Raw genomic sequence first — 23380 nt, forward strand, 5'->3', positions numbered from 1 at the left:
TTGGGTCATGGAAACTGGGAGCTCCAAGACACACTGCAGAATCCACAAAGCTAAGTCCATGCTGTACAGTTTCAGTATCCCCCACATGTGGACATCTGTCCTGCCCGTGGACCACTGATAAAATGTAAGACGAGGTGCTAAAACTTCGGAGGTGGCAAATGTGACTTGCCCCAACCTGGAGGTGTGATTGTGAAGTGGCCTGACACTTTTCAGGTGGCCCCTCCCGTGGATATTTGTCTACCAGTCTGCTGCGTGAGCTATGCATGTTAAATACGTGTGGTACAGATGCGGAGCATTGTATGTGCAATATGTATGTATATTCATTCACTTGTGTGTACATTGTTCCCTGTGATATAGAGGTATTAGAACCCACTACACATATATGCACTAAGCTTATCTGCAAAGACATGTTTACATTACAATTGAAGTTGCAACCCCAAGAGACTGCATGTCTCTCAACTGAAGGAGGAAAGAGATCTCTGAAGGGATGTTCATGGCCCAGGGAGAAAGGGCAGGTGGTGTTTCACACACAGCCTCATCAGTAGGTGACCGGGCACCTAGACTAAAACTGCTCATGCACAAACACCTCCCTCCTGGCAGAACTGAGATTTGGCCTCTTTGGGTGCAGAGAGTGTTACAGAGGAGGCACAGTCAGACTAAAGTCGTTCTTTACGGCAGTGCCAGTGACCCTGACACCATCTTCCCAGCTTCTGGTCCCTGTGACGAGGAATGAGCTATTTTAGACTACACCATGAGAGGTCTCAGTTTTTAGGAAGCTCTTCCTTGCTTTTATTTCCAACCTTCCCGCTTCTGTTGGGGATTATAAAATTAGATTGCCATACCAGATGTCTGGTACAAGGGATACCCCGGGGCCGTTTTGTAAACACCCCACCTCAGCTCAGCTAATATTGTTACAGTGTAGGAGCAGCCTGAGACATCAGGAATGGACATCGAGTCTGGTAGAGACCTTGCTCCATCCCTTGGGTAGGTTGTCCACATTCTGAGACAGTGGCTGGGTGAAGTCACAGTCGCTGCCAGTGGAGTTCTGAGCCAAGGCTCTTGTTTTCGTGGTGTGCCTAAACCGTGCAGGCTGCGGTATGTCAATGACTGCCATTCCCATGAAATAAAAAGCCATGGATGCCCTTGGTGGAGTAGACACTGGTTTCCTTTCCCAAGATTTATGAAAAACCGTTAAACGTCTGGTTTGCCTGCCAAAGGAAGCCAAATAATATAGAGCCAAAGAAAAAGAGGCAATGCCCGTTCTCTTTCAGATTTTGCATTGGGCAGTGTGTGGGTTTGGAATCAGGTTAGTGATACAAAACGCTTTCTGAGAAGACCCAGGCGTTACTCATCCAAACTTTCAAACCTTGTTTATCGTGATAAAGAGCCAATGACCTCTTTAGTGGTGGTGTGTGAAACTAACAGTCATTTTCTTTTCTGAAGCGATTTCTTGAGCACAATGCAAGGTAGAAGGTTTGGAAGGGAGCCCATCACTCATATGTGACAGTTCCCCTCCTGAGCGAGGGAGAGCTGTCTGTGCATAGTGGGCTTTACAGTGTCACTGTTGAACCTGATCACCGTGGCTATTCTATTCACATTTTATTGTTGCTATCTACAGTCATGGAAGTCAACAAGAGGGACATAGTCTTCCTGGTGGATGGTTCCTCCAGCCTGGGGCAGTCCAACTTCAATGCCATCAAAGACTTCATTGCCAAAGTCATTCAGAGGCTGGAGATCGGACATGACCTGGTTCAGGTGTCAGTGGCTCAGTATGCAGATACTGTAAAGCCTGAGTTCTATTTAAATACTTACTCCACCAAAAGGGATGCCATAGCCTCTGTACGGAAGATGAGGCCCCTGGAGGGCTCAGCCCTGTATACGGGCTCAGCTCTGGACTTTGTTCGAAACAACCTATTCACTAGCTCAGCCGGCCATAGGGCTGCTGAGGGGGTTCCTAAGCTCCTGGTGCTGATCACGGGTGGTAAGTCCTTCGATGAGGTCAGCCAGCCTGCTCAGGAGCTGAAGCGGGGCAGCATCATGGCCTTTGCGGTCGGCAGCAGGGCCGCTGATGAGGACGAGCTGAAAGAGATCGCTTTTGACTCCTCCCTGACCTTCACTCCCGCTGACTTCCGCCCTGCTACTTTGCTAAGCGTGCTGCCCAATCTGCTGGCGCCCCTCAGGACCCTCACTGGAACCACAGAAGGTATGGTAGCTATGGTCTGTACATGCAGGAGGGGGTTGGCAGGCAGAAGTGTTGAGAAAGGCCCAGTGACGTATTGATGTTTAATTGACAGAGCACTGTTTTGTGATGAAAACGGCCACAGCAAACTGTTTAAGGTCTATTTTTTCTTCAGGGTTGAGACTGTGAAGTTGAAAATGTCACTCTGCAAATGCATATGACACTAAACTGTATCATCACAAGGTCACCCGTGCTTCTGGGCACAGAAGTCACTCTATGCTCTGTTTTCATTAGTGACCCTGTCTAGAAACCTCCCCTGAGTCAAGGACCTTCTCTTCTGAGATGGCAGTATCTCTGCTCGCAGAAGATGTGGTGTAGTGCACTCAGCTTTTTGACCCCTCTTTTCTCTCTGTATAAGGGGTTCCCTTCAAGGGAAAACATGCTGATAGATAGGCGTGACGACCAAGCCCATGGTCCTTCAGCTCCCTTACTTTATATGATTGACCGTGCAGAGCTATTCCCAAAGACACGGTAAAGCTCTCAGCCTGTGAACTGGGTAAATGCCAACCTCTGTCCTCAATGAAGAGAAGATGGATATCCTGGAATCCAGCTTGCCCTCCCCACAGACCTCACACTGAAGGACTCCACCGTGCATGAACCTACTGCATGAGTGCCTGCTTGCTCCTCAGACCATCTGGGCTTGAGAGTACTCAAACTCTCTCTCTCTCTCTCTCTCTCTCTCTCTCTCTCTCTCTCTCTCTCTCTCTCTCCTGAAATCACTCTTTTATAACCATAGTTAAATTTGATGAATGAACATAGAATTCAGTTAGTCTGAATTACAATGAGGCATGGGTCAGAAGTAGTAAGTTCTAAATACATACATAGGGGATGGGTCAGTTCCCTCTGCCCATGGATACAGAAATCCACAGATGCTCTAGTTCCTTTGTTAAGATGATAAAATGCTCAAATGGAGTTCATGCCACCCTCTATATACAGTAACAAATCTGAAGTGCTGACAATCAATACATTTTTTTAAAAAAAATATTTTTGAGCCTTGGTTGAATCCCTACAAATGGACCCCATAGATAATCTTTTTCTTGTGCAAGTAATTTTGGCCTAAGAGAGGATATAATCTCTTTGCATTTTACTGTCACCTAATTTCTTGATATCTGTGACAAAATTCATGACACAAACAAGGTATTGAAAGAAAGGTTAACCCTGACTCACAATCTGAGGATGCTGCCACTATGGTGAGGGAGGCCTGGCAGCAGGAGCTGGTCACATTCACAGTCAAGAAGCAGAGAGAGAGGGATGCTGCTGGTCAGCCAAGCTTTCTCCTTTGTATTCTGCCCAGAACCCCAGCCCACAGAATGACGCCATCTCCATTTAGGGTGGATCTTTCCACCTCAGTGATCCTAGAAAAACCCCCTTTATGGGCATGTGCAAAAGTTTGCCTCCTAGGCAAATTTTAGATTCTGTCAAGTTGACATTGTGTTAACTATCACACCTACGATCCTGCCACACCTCCCTGGAGGATCTGTCCTGGGTACCCTATTGCCCAGGACTGAAATGATACTTAAGAAGGCAGGAGAACAGCAGAGAATGGCAGGGGGGGTGGTGAGGACTCCTGTCAGAGAACCACATACTTTGATTGACAGGTAGTCTGGTTAAAGAAGGGGTGTTCCTAGGGCCGTGTGGGCCCATGTTTCTGTAGCTATGGGTGGAAAGAGCCCTCTTTGTGCATGCACTCAGGAGAGTCCCGGAAGGTTTAGCCAGCAAGGGCCACCATCCTGTGACCAGGAGTCTGGAGATGAGTGATGTGGGAAGGACAGCGCCCCGGTGGAATTAGTTCCAGGAAAGGGATGCCGTTTCAGGAGTCTGGGGATTTTGTCAGTTGTACAGATTCTAACTCGAGCACTTTGTCTGTCCGTGAGCAGTCTCGGTTTTGTACACTTGGCTATCAGTATGCCTCACCAGCTCCAGCCACCACCAGAGGAAAATATGCAGCCGCTTGCCATATTTTACCAATGACATGCTCTGCCACATTGACTTCCTCTGTGTTCTGTTTGCGCCATGTGTGCCCTCGCGGGAAGGGCACACATGGGAAGCCCTCTCAGGGGCGTGTCTCACCGTGTTTTCTGTGCTTCACTGCAGTTCACGTAAACAAACGGGATATCATCTTCCTTTTGGATGGATCCGACAACGTTGGAGAAAGGAATTTTGCTTATGTGCGTGACTTTGTAACCAACCTAGTTAACAGCCTCGATGTTGGAAATGATAACATCCGTGTCGGCTTAGTGCAATTTAGTGATACCGCGGTCACGGAGTTCTCTCTAGACACTTACCAGACCAAGTCAGAGATGCTTGCTCACCTGAGGCGCTTGCAGCTCAAGGGGGGCTCGGGCCTGAACACTGGCTCTGCCCTGAGCTATGTCCTTGCCAATCACTTCACGGAGGCAGGCGGCAGCAGGACCCGGGAACACGTGCCTCAGCTGCTGCTCCTGCTCTTGGCGGGGCCTTCTGAGGATGCCTATTTGCAGGCCGCCAATGCCCTGGTGCGCGCGGGCGTGCTGACCTTCTGTGTGGGGGCCAGCCGGGTGGATAAGGCTGAGCTAGAGCAGATTGCTTTTAATCCGAGCCTGGTGTATCTCATGGATGATTTCAGCTCCCTGCCAGCTTTGCCTCAACAGCTGATTCAGCCCCTAACCACATATGTTAGTGGAGGGGTGCAGGAAGTTCCACTAACCCAGCCAGGTAAACCTCCCACCAGCATGGGCCCCTCCCCCTCTTCAGATGCCTTCCTGGCAACAGTGGCCAGTGAAACCCCAGAGCCCGTGACATGTGGAAGGATGATGGGGTGCATCTTGGTTGCACTGGTTGAAGACACTGTGCTAGCAAACTTAGACTCTATAGAGTGTTCAGCTATGCTCTGTTCATGTTGTCTCAGAAGCTGAACAGGGTGAACGTTCTAGACCAGTGGTTCTCAACCTTCTTAATGCTTTGACCCTTTAATACAGCTCCTCATGCCGTAATGACCCCCGACCACAGAATTATTCCATTTCTACTTCATCGCTGTAATTTTGCTATTGTTATGAACCATAATATAAATATCTGATATGCGGGATGATCTTAGCTGACCCACCTAATGGGTCGCAGCCTACAGATTGAGAACCACTGCTCTAGACTGAAAAATCCGTGAGAAAAGGTGGGGAAGGGGAAAGAAAGAAGAGGAGGGAGAGAAAGGGGAAAAGGGAAGGAGGGTGGGAGAAAAAGAGAGGGGGGGGATTGACTGATTGACTCTATTATATGATTATGCCTTAGCAACCTTTACAATCCGAATCCTTCCTTTATGTGACATTCTACGTTCAGACTCTGCCACGCGTAAAAAGCTATCTGTGCATCTTCATGCAGCTGTGAGTCCGTGTTGCTATTACCGTGGCAGATGATTATGAACCTCAGTGATTGACACTTGAGAGCCTACCAGTTTTCTGCCTTCATCACCCAGATGGCTAGCAAGCTAGAGCCAATGGCTGCCTCACTGAAGTAGCTCTCAGAGCAGTTTGAGATGACATTCATATGGCGTGGCCATCACTTTTGGCCGTTACTCATGTTTTCTGGGCTTCAGTGTTCGTAGATTGGAAATGTTAGTAGAGGTTTGAACCCCACACCACCCCCTAAAAATGCATCGACAGTTAGTATTCTGGGTCTTAACTCTTGCCCTTAAAGTTACTGAAGACATGATTGAGTTTGAGCAGATCCAAGTCAACCCAGGTGTTCATGGGGAGTTAGTCTGGAACGGGTCTCTGTCACAGGAGATGGAGGTCAGTTTTCAGAAGTATAGAAAGGAACACAGCTTTGATAGTTCTGTTTGTAACATGAAAACACCGTCTGTTCTCAGTGGCCTAACCTGCTGCAAGAACAGGACGGGCAGGCTTTCCAGCAGATTGCTTTGTCAAGAATGTCTGGGTGGTGGGCTTGTAGAATAGCCAGCCCAGTGCTGTTCCTTTGCAAATTTGCACTGTTCTGGAACAGCAGAGCCATGACAGAACCTTCGGCCTCCTCTCTTGTTGGTATGGTGATGTCAGATGAATCTGGGAAGCTCCCACGGCACGTGGCTAGGCAGAATCCACTTGGTGTCAGGGTCTCTTCACTTACTGTGTCCATCTGTTTTCCTTGTAGAGGCCCAGCGGGACATTCTTTTCCTCTTTGATGGCTCGGCCAATGTCGCAGGCCAGTTCCCTGCCATCCGAGACTTTCTCTACAAGATCATCGAGGAACTTGATGTGAAGCCGGATGGGACCCGAGTAGCCATTGCTCAGTTCAGTGATGATGTCAAGCTGGAGTCACGCTTCAGTGAGCACCAGAGTAAGGCTGAAATCCTGAACCTCGTGAAAAGGATGAAGATAAAGACAGGCAGAACCCTCAACCTGGGCTACGCCCTGGACTTTGCACAGAGGGACATCTTTGTGAAGTCGTCTGGCAGTCGCATTGAGGATAACGTGCAGCAGTTCCTGGTGCTGCTGGTGGCCGGTAGGTCGGCAGATGCTGTGGCCGGGCCAGCAAGCTCCCTGAAGCAGAGAGGAGTGATACCGTTCATCTTTCAAGCCAAGAATGCTAATCCCGATGAGCTGGAGCAGATTGTGCCCTCCCCCGCGTTCATCCTGGTGGCGGAGTCACTTCCTAAGATTGGGGACCTCCAGCCACAGATTGTGAGCCTTCTGAAAGCTGCCCAGATTGTAGAGCCTGTATCAGGTATGGCACACTATTGTGGGCTCCCCTTGCAGCCCAGACTTTAGCTTTAGAATGTTAGCAGAGGCTGCTGGCTATAGGCTCTCAGATGAAGCCCTCCCAGGGCTTATGGAGAACATGGAAATTACAGGCTGTTTCCAGGGGAACAAAAGAAAAGGAGTGTTTGTTCTCTCTTTCATTTTCTAACTTGTGCTTGGAATGATACAGGTGAGTCTTTTTTAAGGCACTAGAATATTTCATAAAAAGATGCATTATAGAGGTTGAGATAACAATAGTTTACATCTTAAAAAAAAATTCCTATCTGGTTATAAAGCCATAGGCTATGGCTATGTCAGAGCTAAAGCAGCCTGTATCTTGATGTCAAGAATCAAGTGATGTGCTTTAAGTGAATGTAACTGATATAAGTCCTTTAATTACATTCATCAAAAAAATCTAAAGACATTAGAGAAGACAAATGAATTCAGTTCAATCATGAAGACTGCATTAAAATTTCTGACTGAATTTACACTCCCTTAAGTTACTATTTAACCATTATTTATTTGGTGATAAAATGAATATATATATATGTATATGTATATATATATATATATATATATATTATGGGAGAAATGGGTTATCTCCCAAGTCCTCTAGCCAGAAGTCAGCCTGCCCACCAACAGAATGAACACACACACACACACACACACACACACACACACACACACGCACGCACATGCACACACACACTCACGTACACACACACGTATATATACATATATATTACAATCACCATCTATACACATACTGATCATAGATCCTTTTTGATTGAAAACCGAGATGCTTGAGGCTCTTTTCTGATAAAAGGATTCTCTCAAGGTTAGTTTGGGTCAACCTGTGACCCTGACATAAGGACCACATTCCTTCCTCCCACCCATTTTCTTGTGCTCTGTAGTGAACCCTTGAAGTCTTCACAACTGCAAAATGCTTGGCTCCTCTGGCTCAGTTATTTTCTGCTCCCTGTTATTTCCTTGAGTTTACCTTTTAAAGTTAGCGGTTACCGATGGATTGGTGAGACAGGGTCTTACTACATAACTCTAGCTGGCCTCGAACTTGCAATGCAGATCAGGTTAGTCTCAAATTCAGAGATCCTTCTGCCTTTATCTCTTATGGTGCCTTTATCTCTTTGGTTTTCGCTTAAGAAAGTTAATGCAGAGGGCCCTCGGAACTGGCATGTTCATCTTCCATTGCTGCCTCAGTGTTTACTGCACATATCATGGCTTACAACAGAAGGATCTCCTTCCTAATATATATATATATATATATATATATATATATATATATATATATATATATATATATTTGGTCATGCATCAGAATCCATCCTTCCTGAGCTGAAGGTGTTGGCAGGGCAGGCGGCCTCATAGCTGGAGGGTCTGGGAGAGAACCCATTTCTCTCCTTTCTCAGATTCCAGAAATCACTCAAATTCTCTGGCTCACGGCCTCGTCCCCATCCTGCGGATGTGCAGAATGATATCTGCCCTAGTCCCTCCTCCTTCCTGTAATGATGTCGTGCCTGTCTGGGGGAATACACACTCTTCATCCCTAACTCTTCTTCTTCACAGACAGAGGATTTGGGGTTGAACCTCCCTGGGGGTTGCTATGCCACTCAGCACAGTGGTATATTGCTGTTGTGTCCAGTCCTGTGTGAGTCTCTAGCAGTTTCCCTATGATTTCAGGTGAAAAGGATGTCGTGTTTCTGATCGACGGCTCCGAGGGCGTCCGGAGTGGCTTCTCCCTGCTAAAGGAGTTTGTGCAGAGAGTAGTGGAGAGCCTGGACGTGGGTCCTGACCGGGTGCGTGTGGCCCTGGTACAGTACAGTGACCGGACCAGGCCTGAATTCTACCTGAATTCCCATATGGACCAGCAGGGTGTCATCAATGCCATCCGCAGGTTGACGCTGCTGGGTGGCCCAGTCCCCAACACAGGGGCGGCGCTGGACTTTGTGTTGAGGAATATCCTGACCAGTTCCACAGGGAGCAGGATAGCAGAAGGCGTCCCCCAGCTCCTGATTGTACTCACGGCCGAGCGCTCGGGGGATGATGTGAGAGGCCCCTCTGTGGTCCTGAAGCAGGGCGGGGCTGTGCCCATTGGTATTGGCATTGGGAATGCTGACATCACTGAGATGCAGACCATCTCCTTCATGCCAGACTTCGCTGTGGCCATTCCCACCTTCCGGGAGCTTGGGACGGTCCAACAGGTCATCTCTGAGAGGGTGATCCGGCTTAATCGTGAGGAGCTGAGCAATTTGAAACCATTTATTCTGCCCTCACCAAGTGCAGGTGAGGGCGGCTTGGGTGTGGGTTCTTTGAGTTTCTCGTCCCCATAATCACCTTGGCTCTTTGTTCAGACTGTGTGCTACAAAGCATTTTCAGTTTTGATTCCTCTGCCACATGGCGTGTAGAGATGTGTGAAAAACTAGGAGTTTTTTTTTTTTTTTTGAGACATCAAATAGTGAAGCTAAGATTCATGTCTGTGGCCAAATTAAAACATCAAAAAAGGGCACGCACATGGCGTGGATCCAGGCTCTACAGAGGAGCCTGAGGAGGACCCTTGCTGACTGTTTAGCCTCAGTGGCAGCTTTGAAAACAGTAGCCTTCTGCCCTTCAGAGGAACCTGACCACAGGTTCTGCTCTGGGGACAGGGGTAGTGTCTCCGAAATATTTGTATCTTAGCACCAATGTGTGAAGCTTGCTTGGGGCTGAGAGGTGTCCCAACCGTCAAGAGGATTTCCCATTCTCTGTGCAATGGCCCTGAATAAGGTCTGAGGTGTGGATGCCAAGAGGGAAAGAGGCCAAGATACACTCATCCTCAGGACGTGTCAGCCCAGGGCCTGTGTTTCCTGGGCACTCAGGCAGGGTGGTCCCAGGGCAGAAGGAGGCAAATGTGACCTTGTGTTTTTATGACGTGGAGAGGGGAAAGTGAGGGACCAAGGAAGGAAGATGGAGTAATGTAAGTGAAAGAAAGTCAGAGGCAGGGTTTGCCTCCTGTGTGCCCTGAGGGGTCAGCTTCTCCTTGGTGTTCAGGGGAGAGCAACGGGCTCTGCATACTTATATAGAATATCTGAAGAGGTCACACTCATATCATAAACATTTGGGGATTTCTCCCTCCCTCCTTCTCTCTGTCTCTGTCTCTCTGTCTGTCTCTGTCTCTGTCTGTCTCTCTCTCTCTGTCTGTCTCTCTCTCTGTCTCTCTCTCACACATAAGAGCTCTGTTAGGGTATACCTTGAGGCCCTGGGGCTCCTGTGCTCAAGGGTGTGTGTGTGTGTGCGCGGCACGCGCGCATCCAGAGCCTCTCTCTTGGGAATCCAGACCTATGCCTCCCTAGAGCTCGGTTCCTGTTTCTCCCAGTCTCCCACACATCAGAGGGACCACTTTGTACGCCCTCCCTTTCTTCCCACCTTGAGTCCTCCACTTCTCTCTCCCCACACCTTCCTCTCAGCTTCACACCTTGAGTCCCATTTCCTAGAGAAATTACACGGGCTTTGAGGAGAATGTTCAGAAGCTCGGCTTGGTCCCTCCCGGCAATGGTTCCACACTTCAGAGTGGTCCTTTTTCTTGGGGTGGCCCAGCTCTGCTTCTCCTGCTCGTCTCTTCCCACCTGCTCAGTGTACACCCACCCCACTCTGTCATCCCTGCTCCGATCTCCACCGTACTGGACGAATCTTCTTACAATAAATGTGTGTCTCTCAGCACGCCACTGCCCTCCAGCAGCTCCCTCACCTTTATAAGACTTACATGTGCGCTGTGCAAGGTCTCTCCTCTTTGAGCCTCATCAACCATTGCTATCCCTCCCTTCACATTCCTCAGAAAGTGCTCTTGTCCAAGACCCCTCCCTGGCAGAACCAGTCACTTGCTTCCTAGCACTGTCGTGTGTGGCCTCTGTGGGTAGTTCTTGTCACAGTTGATGTCCCCTTCCTAAAGCACCATCCCCACCCTGGTGTAGATACAGCTCTTTAGTTTCTGCTCCCCTCGGACTCATCCTTCCAAGTCTCTTGCTGTCTTCTCTTTTGTCTGACATTTAGATGTGGAAACACACAGGACTGGCTCTTTGGACTGGTGTTCTCACTATAACGTTTGGTACTAAGATCTCCAGGCCCCTGGGCATAGGTTTGATGGCAGATTAGGAAGTGGTTCAAGAGTGCCTGAAGTCTAGAACCCTTGAAGTTGAAGGCCATGGTCCCGTCTGCTTTGCAGGTACGGGCAGCAAGAAGGACGTGGTCTTTCTCATCGATGGATCCCAAAACGCCAGTCCAGAGTTCCAGCACATCCGCGCCCTGATTGAGAGGCTGGTCGAGGACCTGGACATAGGCTTTGACACCACCCGGGTAGCAGTCATCCAGTTCAGTGAGGATTCCAAAATAGAGTTTCCTCTGAATGCCCACTCCAGCAAGGACGAAGTGCTGAATGCGGTGCGCCGGCTGAGGCCCAAGGGCGGGAGGCAGGTCTACGTCGGGGACGCGCTGGAGTACGTGCTGAAGCACATCTTCCAGAGGCCGCTGGGGAGCCGGATAGAAGAGGGGGTCCCTCAGTTCTTGATCCTTATCTCCTCGGAGAAGTCTGGCGATGAGGTGGACAACTCAGCAGCGGAGCTCAAGCAGTTTGGCGTGGCCCCCATTGCCATAGCCAGGCACACAAGCCAGGAGGAGCTGGTCAAGATCTCCCTGAGCCCCGAGTACGTGTTCTCGGTGAGCACCTTCAGGGAGCTGCCCCGGCTGGAACAGAAGCTGCTGACACCCATCACCACGCTAACCTCCCAGCAGATCCAGCAGATCCTGGCCAGCACTAGCTATCCCACTACAGGTGAGACCCGAGGAGGCAGGGCTGCTCTCCTAGCGTATTTTTTTAAAATAAAGTTTTCATACTAGTATATACTGTAGGGACCCCTCCTCCTGTCTCTTTACCCTCGCTTTTCTTTCTTCCAACTCTTTGTTCCCCCAGAGCAGCGGTTCTCAAACACCCTGACCACACCGTGGAGAGGAAAGGCTTATTTGGCTTATATGTTCTGATCCCAGTTGATCATTGAGAGAAGTCAGGGCAGGAAGTCAAGCCGGAACAAATGCAGGAGTCATGGAGGAGCACTGCTTACTGACTGGCTCTCCATGGCTTGCTCCTCTTGCCACCTTATACCACCCAGGACAAATTGCTTAGGGCTGGAACCACTCACAGTGGGCTGGGCCCTCTCACATCAATGGTAATGGAGAGAACGCTCCCCACTGACTTGCCCACAGGCTAGTCTGATAGAGGTAATTCCTCACTTGAGGGTCCCTCTTCCCAGAGTGATTCTAGTTTATGTCAAGTTGACAAAGAGCACATAGGGGAATTGACAAGGACGAGGTCCTCTTTTATTTCATGGAGTCTTTCCTGCCATCCCGAGAGCACCAGGACACGCTCATCACAAGGTGACTGTCTCTCAGCATGCCACAGGGAGGGCGGCGCTGAAGGCCATCCAGGGTCCCAGCTTGTGGTAGAGAGTTTTTTGCAAAGCCAAGGATGCATTGGCCTGGGACTGCGCAGAGGTTTGTGGTGATTCTGCAGGCGCTCACCAGTCTTCTCTAGAAGCAGAAAGGCCTTGGGGAAGACTGGAAATGTGTAACTGTCACTCCAACTTGCTAGAAGAGGGACTGCGGGCTGTCCTTGGGGTTTAGATAATACTTATCTCTTTATGTTTAGATAGAGTTGGTGGAGTACTCTTGCCTTCATCACTGGCAGAATCTCCCTGATGCTGAGGTCCTGGGGGGAGGGTGTTGTGCTCAGCAGGGGACCCCAAGCCTTGACCCAGGCCAAGCCCCCGGTTTCCTTTCTCAATAAATGGTCTCATTTCATAATCAGCTCAACACCTCACTTTGTACCATTGCGCTGTAAAAGCCTGGAATTGAGGCAAAAGCTAGACCTAAACTCACCGAGAGGCAATGTATTAATTTAGTTAAAGGCTACCTGAGAGGCATCTGGAATTCCAACAGGAGCACATGGCTCATCTTTCCCAAGATATTTTGGTTAATTTTATACAAGTTGAAAAATCTTTCATTAAAAATTACTGGGACCAGAATTGCTTCAGATTTTGGATTTATTTCTACTTTCAAATACTTGCATATTCATAACGAGCTAACATGGGCATGAGATCCAAGCCTAGACATGGAATTGCTTCTGTTTCTTGTAAATCTAATGCAACAGTCTTCAGGTAATTTCATTCAATTAAAAAAAAAAAGCTCAGCATGAAGTAAAACTTTACAGTGTAGAGTTTTCCACTAGTTAAAAACCAAGTTCTGGAGAAAAGAGAAAATAATAGTAAAAAGAGGAAAATTATTAAATGCTATGGATTCATTAAAATGCAGTTTAACAAGATTCAAGGGATATAAGAGCATCAATGTCTGGGGACAGGTAATATGACTCTTGACATGAAGCATTGCATTGCACTGTGGGAACCGTTCCTCCATGGATAGATGCAGAGTGGCAACAAATACCAGTGAGTCACATGGGTTCTTCTCAGTGGTGTACACTATGGACAAGTGAGGACAGTTGTTCAGAGATGTCCCTCCTCAAAGATGTCGGCCTCAGTGATCACAATCTCTTTGGCGGTTTCTGCCCGTGATTCATGATTCTGTTGTTATGGTAACATAGAATTACTGTTTCTCAACCATTATTATAGGTTTTTAAGTTAGTAGTAACCTAAGCCCTGAGGCTGAAACCCAAATAAAGTTGACATAGAGAAAGTTTTGAATGACTTAAAATAGTTCTTAAAAAGAAGTCGTTGTTACCTGGATTCAAAATGGCATATTTGTGTGTGTGTGTGTGTGTGTGTGTGTGTGTGTGTGGTGTTAAAAAAAAGAGTGTGTGTAAGGTCAGAGGGCAACTTTTGAGAGTGGTTGTTCTCCTTGTCTGGGATCTTGAATTCAGGTCATCAGGTATGCCGGCAAGCACCATTAACCTGAAAACCCCAACTTTTAATGATTAAGTCTCGAAGGACCAACATATGTGTTGGAATGTAACCTCAGTGTTGGGTCATACAGCGTGTGACAAGCACAAGTTTCAGAGACTGAGGTCGTGATAAAGTCAGAGCCAGGCTGTGCTGAAACTGACCTCCACTTTTTTTTTTTTTTGTCTACAGTGATCGAAAGTGATGCTGCAGACATCGTCTTCCTGATTGACAGCTCCGATGCCGTCAAGCCCGACGGCGTTGCTCACATCCGAGACTTTGTCAGCAGGATTGTCCGCAGACTCAACATTGGCCCCAGTAAAGTGAGGATTGGGGTTGTGCAGTTCAGCAATGATGTCTTCCCCGAATTCTACCTGAAGACCCACAAGTCACAGGCCCTTGTCCTTGATGCCATACGACGTCTGAGGTTCAAAGGAGGGTCTCCCCTGAACACTGGCAAAGCCCTGGAGTTTGTGGCCAGAAACCTCTTTGTGAAGTCTGCTGGGAGCCGGATAGAAGATGGGGTGCCTCAACACCTAGTCTTATTCCTGGGTGGGAAGTCCCAGGATGACGTGACTCGACATGCCCAAATCATAAGCTCATCAGGGATCATGAGTTTAGGGATAGGTGACCGAAACATCGATCGGGCAGACTTGCAAACCATCACCAATGACCCCAGACTGGTCTTCACTGTGCGGGAATTCAGAGAGCTGCCCAACATAGAAGAGAGGGTCATACTTTCTTTTGGACCATCTGGGGCTACTCCACAGCCTCCCGGTGGTGTAGACGTATTTTCTTCTTCAAGGCCAGGTACGAGCTGTTTGATGCATGGTTGCAGAATGTGGTGTCAGCTGTCTTAAACAAAATGATAACTAGATTTCTCTGAAATGATTTGCTCATGGTCGTGCCTACAGATATTAGAAGTTAAATAGTGGGGAAGTAGTTCATTTGACATTGTTGAGGGAAACATGTCCCCAAAGCAGATGGTCGTCAGTCCTCCATCATCCCGAGTCTAACTCTAGGGCTGCTGAAAGGCTTAACATAAGGATCCCAGTCATTGGCTGGAGTCAGCCAGAGCCACACTGCACAAAGCTTTGGAGTCAGGTCATCATCCCTCATGGTGGGTTACCTATTGTGGTCTAGGCACCCTTTCTTCTTTGAACCGATATGGTCACTGTGACTGTCCTACTTACAACAGACCCTTCATGTTCTAAGTTCTTGTCCATGAGACTCTAATCCAACCCCTCCAGACCCCCTGCCTTCTCCTCTTCTGGGTGATGGCCATTCAGACACTCAGTGTCCTCAAGCAGGGATGGTTTTTCTAAGGGAGCCATGGTTCCTGTTGATTCTTTAACTGTCTCCTTCTGAGCTGGGTGGGCACATCCTGTGTTCATCATACTGTCTCCAGTCTCCCATTTTGGCATTTCCAGAAGCATCTGCGATTGCAGGTCTCTATTAAACTCTCAACATACGTCCATGTGGTCAGGTGACCGAGTCTGGTTTGCTGAGTTCTTAAAATCCTTTTCCTTTTATTTAAGAGACTTACCTTTTATCTTCCAGTTTTTAGTGTACTGTCTGCAGGGTGGGGCTAGAGGGGCATGGGCAAGGGTGGGAGCTCTCCTTATACATGAAGCAGACATATTAGCTGTCTTGATTTGCGTGTGTGTGTTCATACTCTGAGACTGGAGACCCGAACTTCCCTCATTTTCATCTTCCTTGTATTCACTTGTAGAGAAGAAGAAGGCAGACATTGTATTCCTGCTGGATGGTTCCATCAATTTCAGGAGGGAAAATTTCCAGGAAGTGCTCCGTTTTGCCTCTGAAATTGTGGACACCGTCTATGAAGAGGGCGACTCCATCAGAGTGGGGCTGGTCCAGTACAACTCAGACCCCACGGATGAATTCTTCCTACGGGAATATTCCACCAAAAGGCAGATCATTGACGCCATCAACAAAGTGGTCTACAAGGGAGGGAGGCACGCCAACACCAAGGTGGGCCTTGAGCACCTGCGGCAGAATCACTTCGTGCCCAGTGCTGGCAGCCGCCTGGAGGAGCGAGTCCCTCAGATCGCCTTCGTGATCACGGGAGGGAAGTCAGTGGAGGATGCTCAGGACGTGAGCCTGGCCCTCACCCAGAAAGGTGTCAAGGTGTTTGCTGTCGGGGTGAGAAACATTGACTCTGAGGAGGTGGGGAAGATTGCCTCCAACAGCGCCACGGCCTTCCGGGTAGGCAGCGTGCAGGAGCTCTCGGAACTCAGCGAGACGGTACTGGAGACCCTGCATGACGCGATGCATGAGACCCTCTGCCCTGGTGTGACGGATGTTTCTAAAGGTAAGCCATCTGTGCACAGATTGCCCCTTCCTGCTGACACGGAGTGTCCCTAGTGCTGTCCTGTGGGTTCCTCAGGCTCATGGTTGCTTTTATTTATGACCCTGTGCTCTTCTACTTACTGTTCTAGAAGGTTCTTCCAGGATAAGAGTCAAAGTCTTATCAACTTTACTTTTTTCCCACTATTTAATTCATCAGATAGTTTGGACTCTCTCTTTCTCTCTCTCTCTCTCTCTCTCTCTCTCTCTCTCTCTCGATATATATATATATATATATATATATATATATATATATATATATATATATATTTGTGACATAGCCTGCTTTGGAGCCTAGACTGACCTGGAATTATGAAACTTCTGGGTGGGCTGGTGTTGGGGTTATGGGTGTGCCTCTTATACGTTAATTGATTGGATCAGTTGCCAGGGTGGGGACATTTGTGTTCTAAAGTACCTTCAATTTAAAACACCAACTTGAGATATACTTAAATACCAAATATACATGATTGTGCCCAAATAACTAACACCCTCAACCCCCAAAGAGCAAACATGTATTCAAGTGACCACAGTTTTGGTCCCTGAGACTGAGAAAGAGTCAGAATTAGCTGCTTCCTGAGCTTACACATGGAGGATTTCATTTTTCTCTCGACCTTCATCTCTCCTTGCCAGCCTGTAATCTGGAAGTCATCCTGGGGTTTGATGGATCTCGAGATCAGAATGTGTTTGTGAGCCAGAAGGGCCTCGAGTCCAAGGTGGATACCATCTTGAATCGAATCAGCCAGATACAGAGGATCAGCTGCAGTGGCAACCAGCTGCCCACTGTGCGTGTGTCGGTGGTGGCCAACACGCCCTCTGGGCCAGTGGAGGCCTTTGACTTTGCCGAGTATCAGCCAGAGCTGTTCGAGAAGTTCCGCAACATGCGTAGCCAGCACCCGTACATCCTCACAGCTGATACTCTGAAGCTGTACCAGAACAAATTCAGGCAGTCCTCACCCGACAGTGTAAAGGTGAGCAGGCAAGGGCTGGGAGCTCCGTGCGCAGCACCGCGGGCTCCTCTTGCTTCTGGAAGCTGTCCTGAGTGATTGGCGTGGCTCACGATGGATAAGACAGGGTTGTTGATGCCTGTGAGGAGAGTTACTCTCTCATGGAGGACCGTGGTTCCCGTGTCTTCTTCCTCTTGTTAGGTCCCCTTAAGCCCCCAGTGTCCCAGAAACTAGTAGCTCAGCTGGGACGAGGTGGATTTGCGATGGACCCAGTTTTAATTATAGTCTTGTTAAAGGTATGTCATCTGTATTCTCTCTCTGGACATACATACATCATACACAAGCACATCACACCATATACATAGCCCCACACCACACATATACATAGCACACATACTCACCACATTACACACACACCCCACTGCACATATACACAACACACACACCACTACACATGCACATGCACACAGAGAGACACATACACGACGTCACACATACATCTAACACACTCGACACACTACACACACACAGGACACACACTCACACACACTACATCGTGCATGCACAGAACACACTTGACACACTGCACACACATGCACCACTGCACACACACACACACATATTATGTGCACTCATGCTTTATTTGTTTGCTAAGGCTGCCAAACAAAATACCACAGGCATGGTGCCTTAAACCACAAGAATTTCTTTCTCACAGTGCTGGAGGCTGAAAGGCCCATGATGCGAGGACCTGGGCAGGGCTGTTCTCTGCAGCCTCTCAGCTAGACTTGTAAATGGCAGTGTTCTCCGTGGGTCCTCACATGGTCATCCCTCTGGCTGCTTGTGGCTCGGTCATCTCCTCCTAGGAGGTTACCAGTTAAACCAGATTAGGGGCCACCCAGCAAATCTTACTCAGCTTAGCTGCTTCTCTAAGGTCCTGCCTGCAAGTGCAGTCACATTCTAAAGTATCGGAAATTAGAATATCAACGCAGTTCAGTGCAGTACACGCGCACACGCGTACACGCACGCATGCAATTTCTAGAAACTGTCTCATAAGTATGAGAATGAGATAAACTTTGGTTGCCATTGTTTTTAGGTTTTAAAGATAAATCAAACACGGATACACATTCCTTTATGTTACGCGTTGATAGCACGGTTCCCTTGACCTTGGCCTACAGCCTCATCAACCGTAGATGAGGAATTCGACCTCACTACAACCTCTCAGTTCCCTTTCAGTTGCCATTGATGCTCCCCAGCAGGAGCGTGAGCCTTGACTCCTCCATTGCTTACAGGTTGTCATCCACTTCACGGATGGAGCGGATGGAGACCTGGCTGACTTACACAGAGCGTCAGAGGAACTCCGGCAAGAAGGTAGGTCCCAGGCTTCCTCGGCGTGAGAAGCGAGCCCTTCCCCACTGCCCTAAACAGACCGGCCACTTTGCTGAGAGAAACCTGTCAACTCCACCTGTCAACACCATTCCTGGGGTGTGGGCTCTCAGAGGCCCCTGCCCTGGCATCTTGGCCCTCCATTCCTGCTTGGGCTGTAACATAAGGGCATTGAAGCTACTTCTGAGCAAGGGGCAGCTTTAGTGCCAGGACCTGGCCCTGCTTCAGAGACACATTTACCAGGGGGATATCCAGAATTATAATATCCAGGATTATGTGGGGGTTTTTTGCATAAAAGCTTTAGTATTAGTTCATTCAAGGGCATCACATAACTGAGGGCGGGACGAGCTGACTAGAAAGACATCACCCTATCAGTTTGCGGGTCCCACTAAATATAACACAGCCAATAGTAATCACTGAAATTAATATATGCATGACTAATGTGAAATAAATCACATAAGCTCTTAAAGCAGCCTTTCTTGTCAGAGGAGCATTGGAATGTCCTGGTGTTGACTGTCACGCAGTTGCCAGAGCCAGAGGCTCTAGTACAGCGGTTCTCACCCTTCCTAATGCTGTAATCCTTTAATGCAGTTCCTCATGCTGTGGGGACCCCCCAACCACAGAATCATTTTCACTGCTCCTCATATCTATAACTTTGCTATTGTTATGAATTATAATATAAAATCTGATATGCAGGATATCTGCTATGTGACCCCCCCCCCCCAGATGGGTCATGACCCACAGGTTGACCTCTCTAGGAGATGTTAAGGAAGCAGAGCTATGCAAGCACACTGTCTTTAAATAAAAGCTTTATTTATTTATTTATTTATTTATTGTGTGCACACACGTGTGTGAGAGAGATTATGTGGACCAAGTATGTGCAGATGCCCTCAGAGGCTAGAAGAGGATATCAGGATATCGTATCCCCTAGAACTGGAGTTACAGACAGTTATGAGCCATCCGTTGTGGGTGCTGGGAACTGAACCTGGGTCCCCTTCCAGAGCAGCAAGTGCTCTTAACCACCTGAGCCATCCCTCCAGACCCACCTAAGTGCATTCTATGTGTTAGCTGTACCCTGCCCCCAACGCAGTGGAGAGGACCCGCTGTGTCCTGATTTTAGATGCATTAATACTTCAGTTCTCTGTAGGGCCAGCAGTGGTGTCCTTCATGGGCGTCTCTTCTGTTACTCAGGAGAGTTCGGTATTCCAACTCTTCTAAGAAAGAAGGAAATGGGTTTCACCAAACATGAATGAAGCAAAGTTTCATTCATGGTCACAGCAAAGTTTACCCGTGAACTTTTATTTTAAAACAAACAACAAACAAACACATACAAATGGCCGGGGATGTATCTCAGTTGTAGAAAGTAGGCATAGCGTGCAAATTGTTCCTAGTTTGGTGGCTCGATCCCCAGGATCACCAAAAAGCAAAAATGGGCCAGAGAGATGGCTCAATGGGTAAAAATGATCACCACATTGCCTGCTAACCTGAGCTCATTTTCCGGGAGCCCCACAGGGTAGCGGGAGCAAACCAATTCCTCAAAACTGTTCTCTGACTGTCACATGTGCATGCAGTGCTTGGGGTCACCCTCCCAAAATGAACAAATGTAAATTGAACAAGAACAGCAAAGCCCCCCAAATTGGATGACAGAGCAAAACCAGAGTCAGGCAAAAGGACATCTGGTTCTCTAATGCCTAGGCAAATGTGTTAAATGGTTCTTTCTTCACAGGTGCCCGAGCTCTGATCCTGGTGGGCCTTGAACGTGTGGCCAACTTGGAGCGGCTGACGCAGCAGCTGGAGTTTGGGCGGGGCTTCATGTACGACAGGCCGCTGAGGCTCAACTTGCTTGACCTGGATTATGAGCTGGCAGAACAGCTTGTGAGTCTTCGTTTCTGTTAAAGGGTTTTATGCACATACTAATTTAGATTTTTTTTTTTTTTTGGCATCTCAAGACAGTAAAGCTGGAGGATTTCTCGATGGCCTGGTGCCTGGGGGAGGGGCATGTGGACGTCTCATTTGATTCACCTGAGACCTGCTTTGTTTCTGCATGAGTCCTGGATATGCTATCTGCCTTATCTGCATGTTAGAATCAAGAATATACAGGGGAGGAGAGACAGAGACCACTTCTGGGTGGGAAAATCCTTTCCTGGCCTCCCTTCTGGGCTCCTCTCTCAGTGAGAGTAGTTACCTCCTGGGGTGGGGAGTAGGGGTGGGGGACAGGACCACTGTTTCTCAGATAGTGACTAATGCCGTAGGAGTGGGAGAGACCAGCTCTGCCCCCTTCTTTCTCCCCACTTCTTTCTGTCACACACACACACACACACACACACACACACACACACAGTTGTTTTTATTGAGTAGAAGCAGGTTCAGCCTAGAACAGGACAGAAAAGGAGGCTGTAGGAAGTTCATTGCAAGAGAAGACTCATGATCAACACTCCATCCGTGGATAGAAATATAAACACATTGGGATGTGTAAGGTCAGGTGCTGGGTGAGGGAAGGATACAGAGGTGGCGTTAGAGACACTGGTGACCCACACTGTGGTGGTTGTGGCTCAGAGTTCAGGGTCCCACAGCTGCTCCAAGGTCTCTTCCAGGTAAACTCTGATCTCCATGAGTCTGACCACAGCTCAGAGGAAGGCAGGCCGTGGGTTCCCAATTTCGAATCTTCTTTGACCTCAGCCAGCTTTAATGTATTTGTTGGATTTTGTATTTGAGGCTTAATTTGTATTTTGTATTAAGTTATACTGAAAATACAAACCTTGAATGTCTGCACTGGAAATATCTGGAAACTGGGCCCAGTCTAGGGTACTGTGGATAAGAATTATAGTTGGTTGCTCTTTTCTCTTCCAACAATGGCATCCCACCCTGTGCCAAAAGCTGAGCTCTCAGCAGCAGCCAGTTTTAGGAAGCTGCCTTAGGTAGCTTCATTTTTTGTGCCTCAGACTGGGACTATTACCAGCACACTGGTGTTCGCTGTTTTCTCTTTTTTATATTTATTTATTTTCTTGGCAGGACAACATTGCTGAGAAAGCTTGCTGTGGGGTTCCGTGCAAGTGCTCTGGAGAGAGAGGAGACAGAGGGCCCATTGGCAGCATCGGGCCAAAGGTACGGATACAGCTGCCTTCTTCACGCCGCAGGCTAGACTTTAGGCTCAGACACTACCTAGCTGCGTGACTTCTCCAATACCATGGATAGGCATGAGAGGGGGAGAAAGGCCCTGGTCATATGGTCAATTCTGGGCTCCTGGGCATCCCCAGGGTGTGTCTTGTTGGTGATGGAGAAGGCCCAAGCACCTGACACATTCCTCTCTTCCGCTAGTTGGGAGAATCTGCTCTTTGACACCTGGATTTGTCTTTTCATAAAACAGCTTGAAAAACCCATGCCTACCCACTGGCAGCCTCACAATGTGGGTCAGTGGGATGCTTAGTGCTTGCCTTGAAGGAGTACCACCAGCTCTCTTGGTAAAGAAAGAGTCTGAGCCATTCTGATGGAAAGAGCCATCACTGAGGATTGAGTGGGCGATACTCTCCGCTCTGCCCACTGTTCTACTGCCCTGCTGAGTGTCAGAACAGCCCCACCCAGTGACAGGACCACTGAGACACTTTATGTGGAACATAGGTGACTTCATTTCATGTGCTTTGTTTCAGGGTATCTCTGGGGAAGACGGCTACCGAGGCTACCCTGGTGATGAAGGCGGACCCGTGAGTAAAAGCTACCTTTTCCCTGGCTCCTGTTCTTCTCTAGGTGGGACTGCACAGTGGCTTTTGTAACCTGTCTGGTGGCCAGGGCCTTTCTCATTTGGAGGAAAGCAATTTCCTAACTTAACCATTTCCCTCGTGTTTCCGTGCTATGAACAGTGAGGGTCTTTGGGTGTGACAATTACGGGTGTGGCGTGCAGGTGGAGACTTGATCTGTTGCAGAGTGGACGAAGGTTAGACAGAGGGTCACCAAGTATGGTGTGCCCAGTGTCCACTTACACGAATAGGAGCAGAAACTGGTGGTAAGCATCCCTAATCCCAGCTTTTGGGAGGCCGAGGCAGGGGGATGATGGGCAGCCTGAGCTATTATGTAGCAAGACTTTGGCAAGTCTGAGAGGCTTTGGGACCTTAGGTAGGACAAGGTCCATCTCTGGGATATGGGATGGAGAGACTCCAGAGGCCTCCAGGTGTCCAGCCTAGGTAAGGGAGTCAGTGCTGACCATGTTGCCATGGGACAGCTAGAAACTTTGACGATATAGAGGAATGGTCAGGGGAAAGAACTTCTACAGGACCCAGCATCCATACTGGGTATCAGGGTCACTGATATTCAACCAGTCAGGCAGTAGCCCCTGGGTGTTGCTACCATCCCAGAGCCTATCCTCCCCCCTCCAATAAAGTTGTGAGTTCTTGCTCATCCAGGAGCTATGGACTAAGGATGTTGGCACAGATAGCCTGGTTATAGTGAAGTTCTCCTCATGCTGCGTGCCATTTTCTGAGACAGAGTTAGACGGGACACCAGACAAGGGACTCCGGCTTGCAAATGCCTCTTTTCTTTTCAGGGTGAGCGAGGTCCACCTGGTGTGAATGGAACACAAGGTTTCCAGGGCTGCCCAGGCCAGAGAGGAGTCAAGGTACAGTATGGATTTAGGGGTATAGGAGAGTCAGGGTAGTGCATGAAGGGAGGATCCGACCTCTCCATGTGTCTTGAGGAGAGAGGGTTGCAGGCTGGGGTTTTCTCCATTCCAGGTGCCCAGTAGCTCTGCACTGGGTGGGTCAGGAGTCCAGAGCAGAGGCTATGGCTGGAAGGGAGCCTGAGTGGAGAAGTAGT

At 48.5% G+C, this 23380-nt stretch overlaps 1 protein-coding gene across 1 annotated transcript in view; it reads left to right on the forward strand.

Moving 5' to 3' along the window:
* Positions 1-23380, forward strand: part of Col6a3 (collagen type VI alpha 3 chain) — an 80755-nt gene that overhangs the window by 27709 nt on the left and 29666 nt on the right. The window contains exons 5-17 of the mRNA XM_038338382.1: positions 1619-2203; positions 4334-4933; positions 6359-6931; positions 8644-9246; positions 11162-11767; positions 14073-14690; positions 15613-16212; positions 16878-17215; positions 18481-18559; positions 20301-20449; positions 21587-21679; positions 22222-22275; positions 23112-23183. Coding sequence (XP_038194310.1) covers positions 1619-2203; positions 4334-4933; positions 6359-6931; positions 8644-9246; positions 11162-11767; positions 14073-14690; positions 15613-16212; positions 16878-17215; positions 18481-18559; positions 20301-20449; positions 21587-21679; positions 22222-22275; positions 23112-23183 — 4970 coding nt within the window. The remainder of the gene's footprint in view (positions 1-1618; positions 2204-4333; positions 4934-6358; positions 6932-8643; positions 9247-11161; positions 11768-14072; positions 14691-15612; positions 16213-16877; positions 17216-18480; positions 18560-20300; positions 20450-21586; positions 21680-22221; positions 22276-23111; positions 23184-23380) is intronic.

This window comes from Arvicola amphibius, chromosome 8 (assembly GCF_903992535.2).
Source record: "Arvicola amphibius chromosome 8, mArvAmp1.2, whole genome shotgun sequence".
NCBI lineage: Eukaryota > Metazoa > Chordata > Mammalia > Rodentia > Cricetidae > Arvicola > Arvicola amphibius.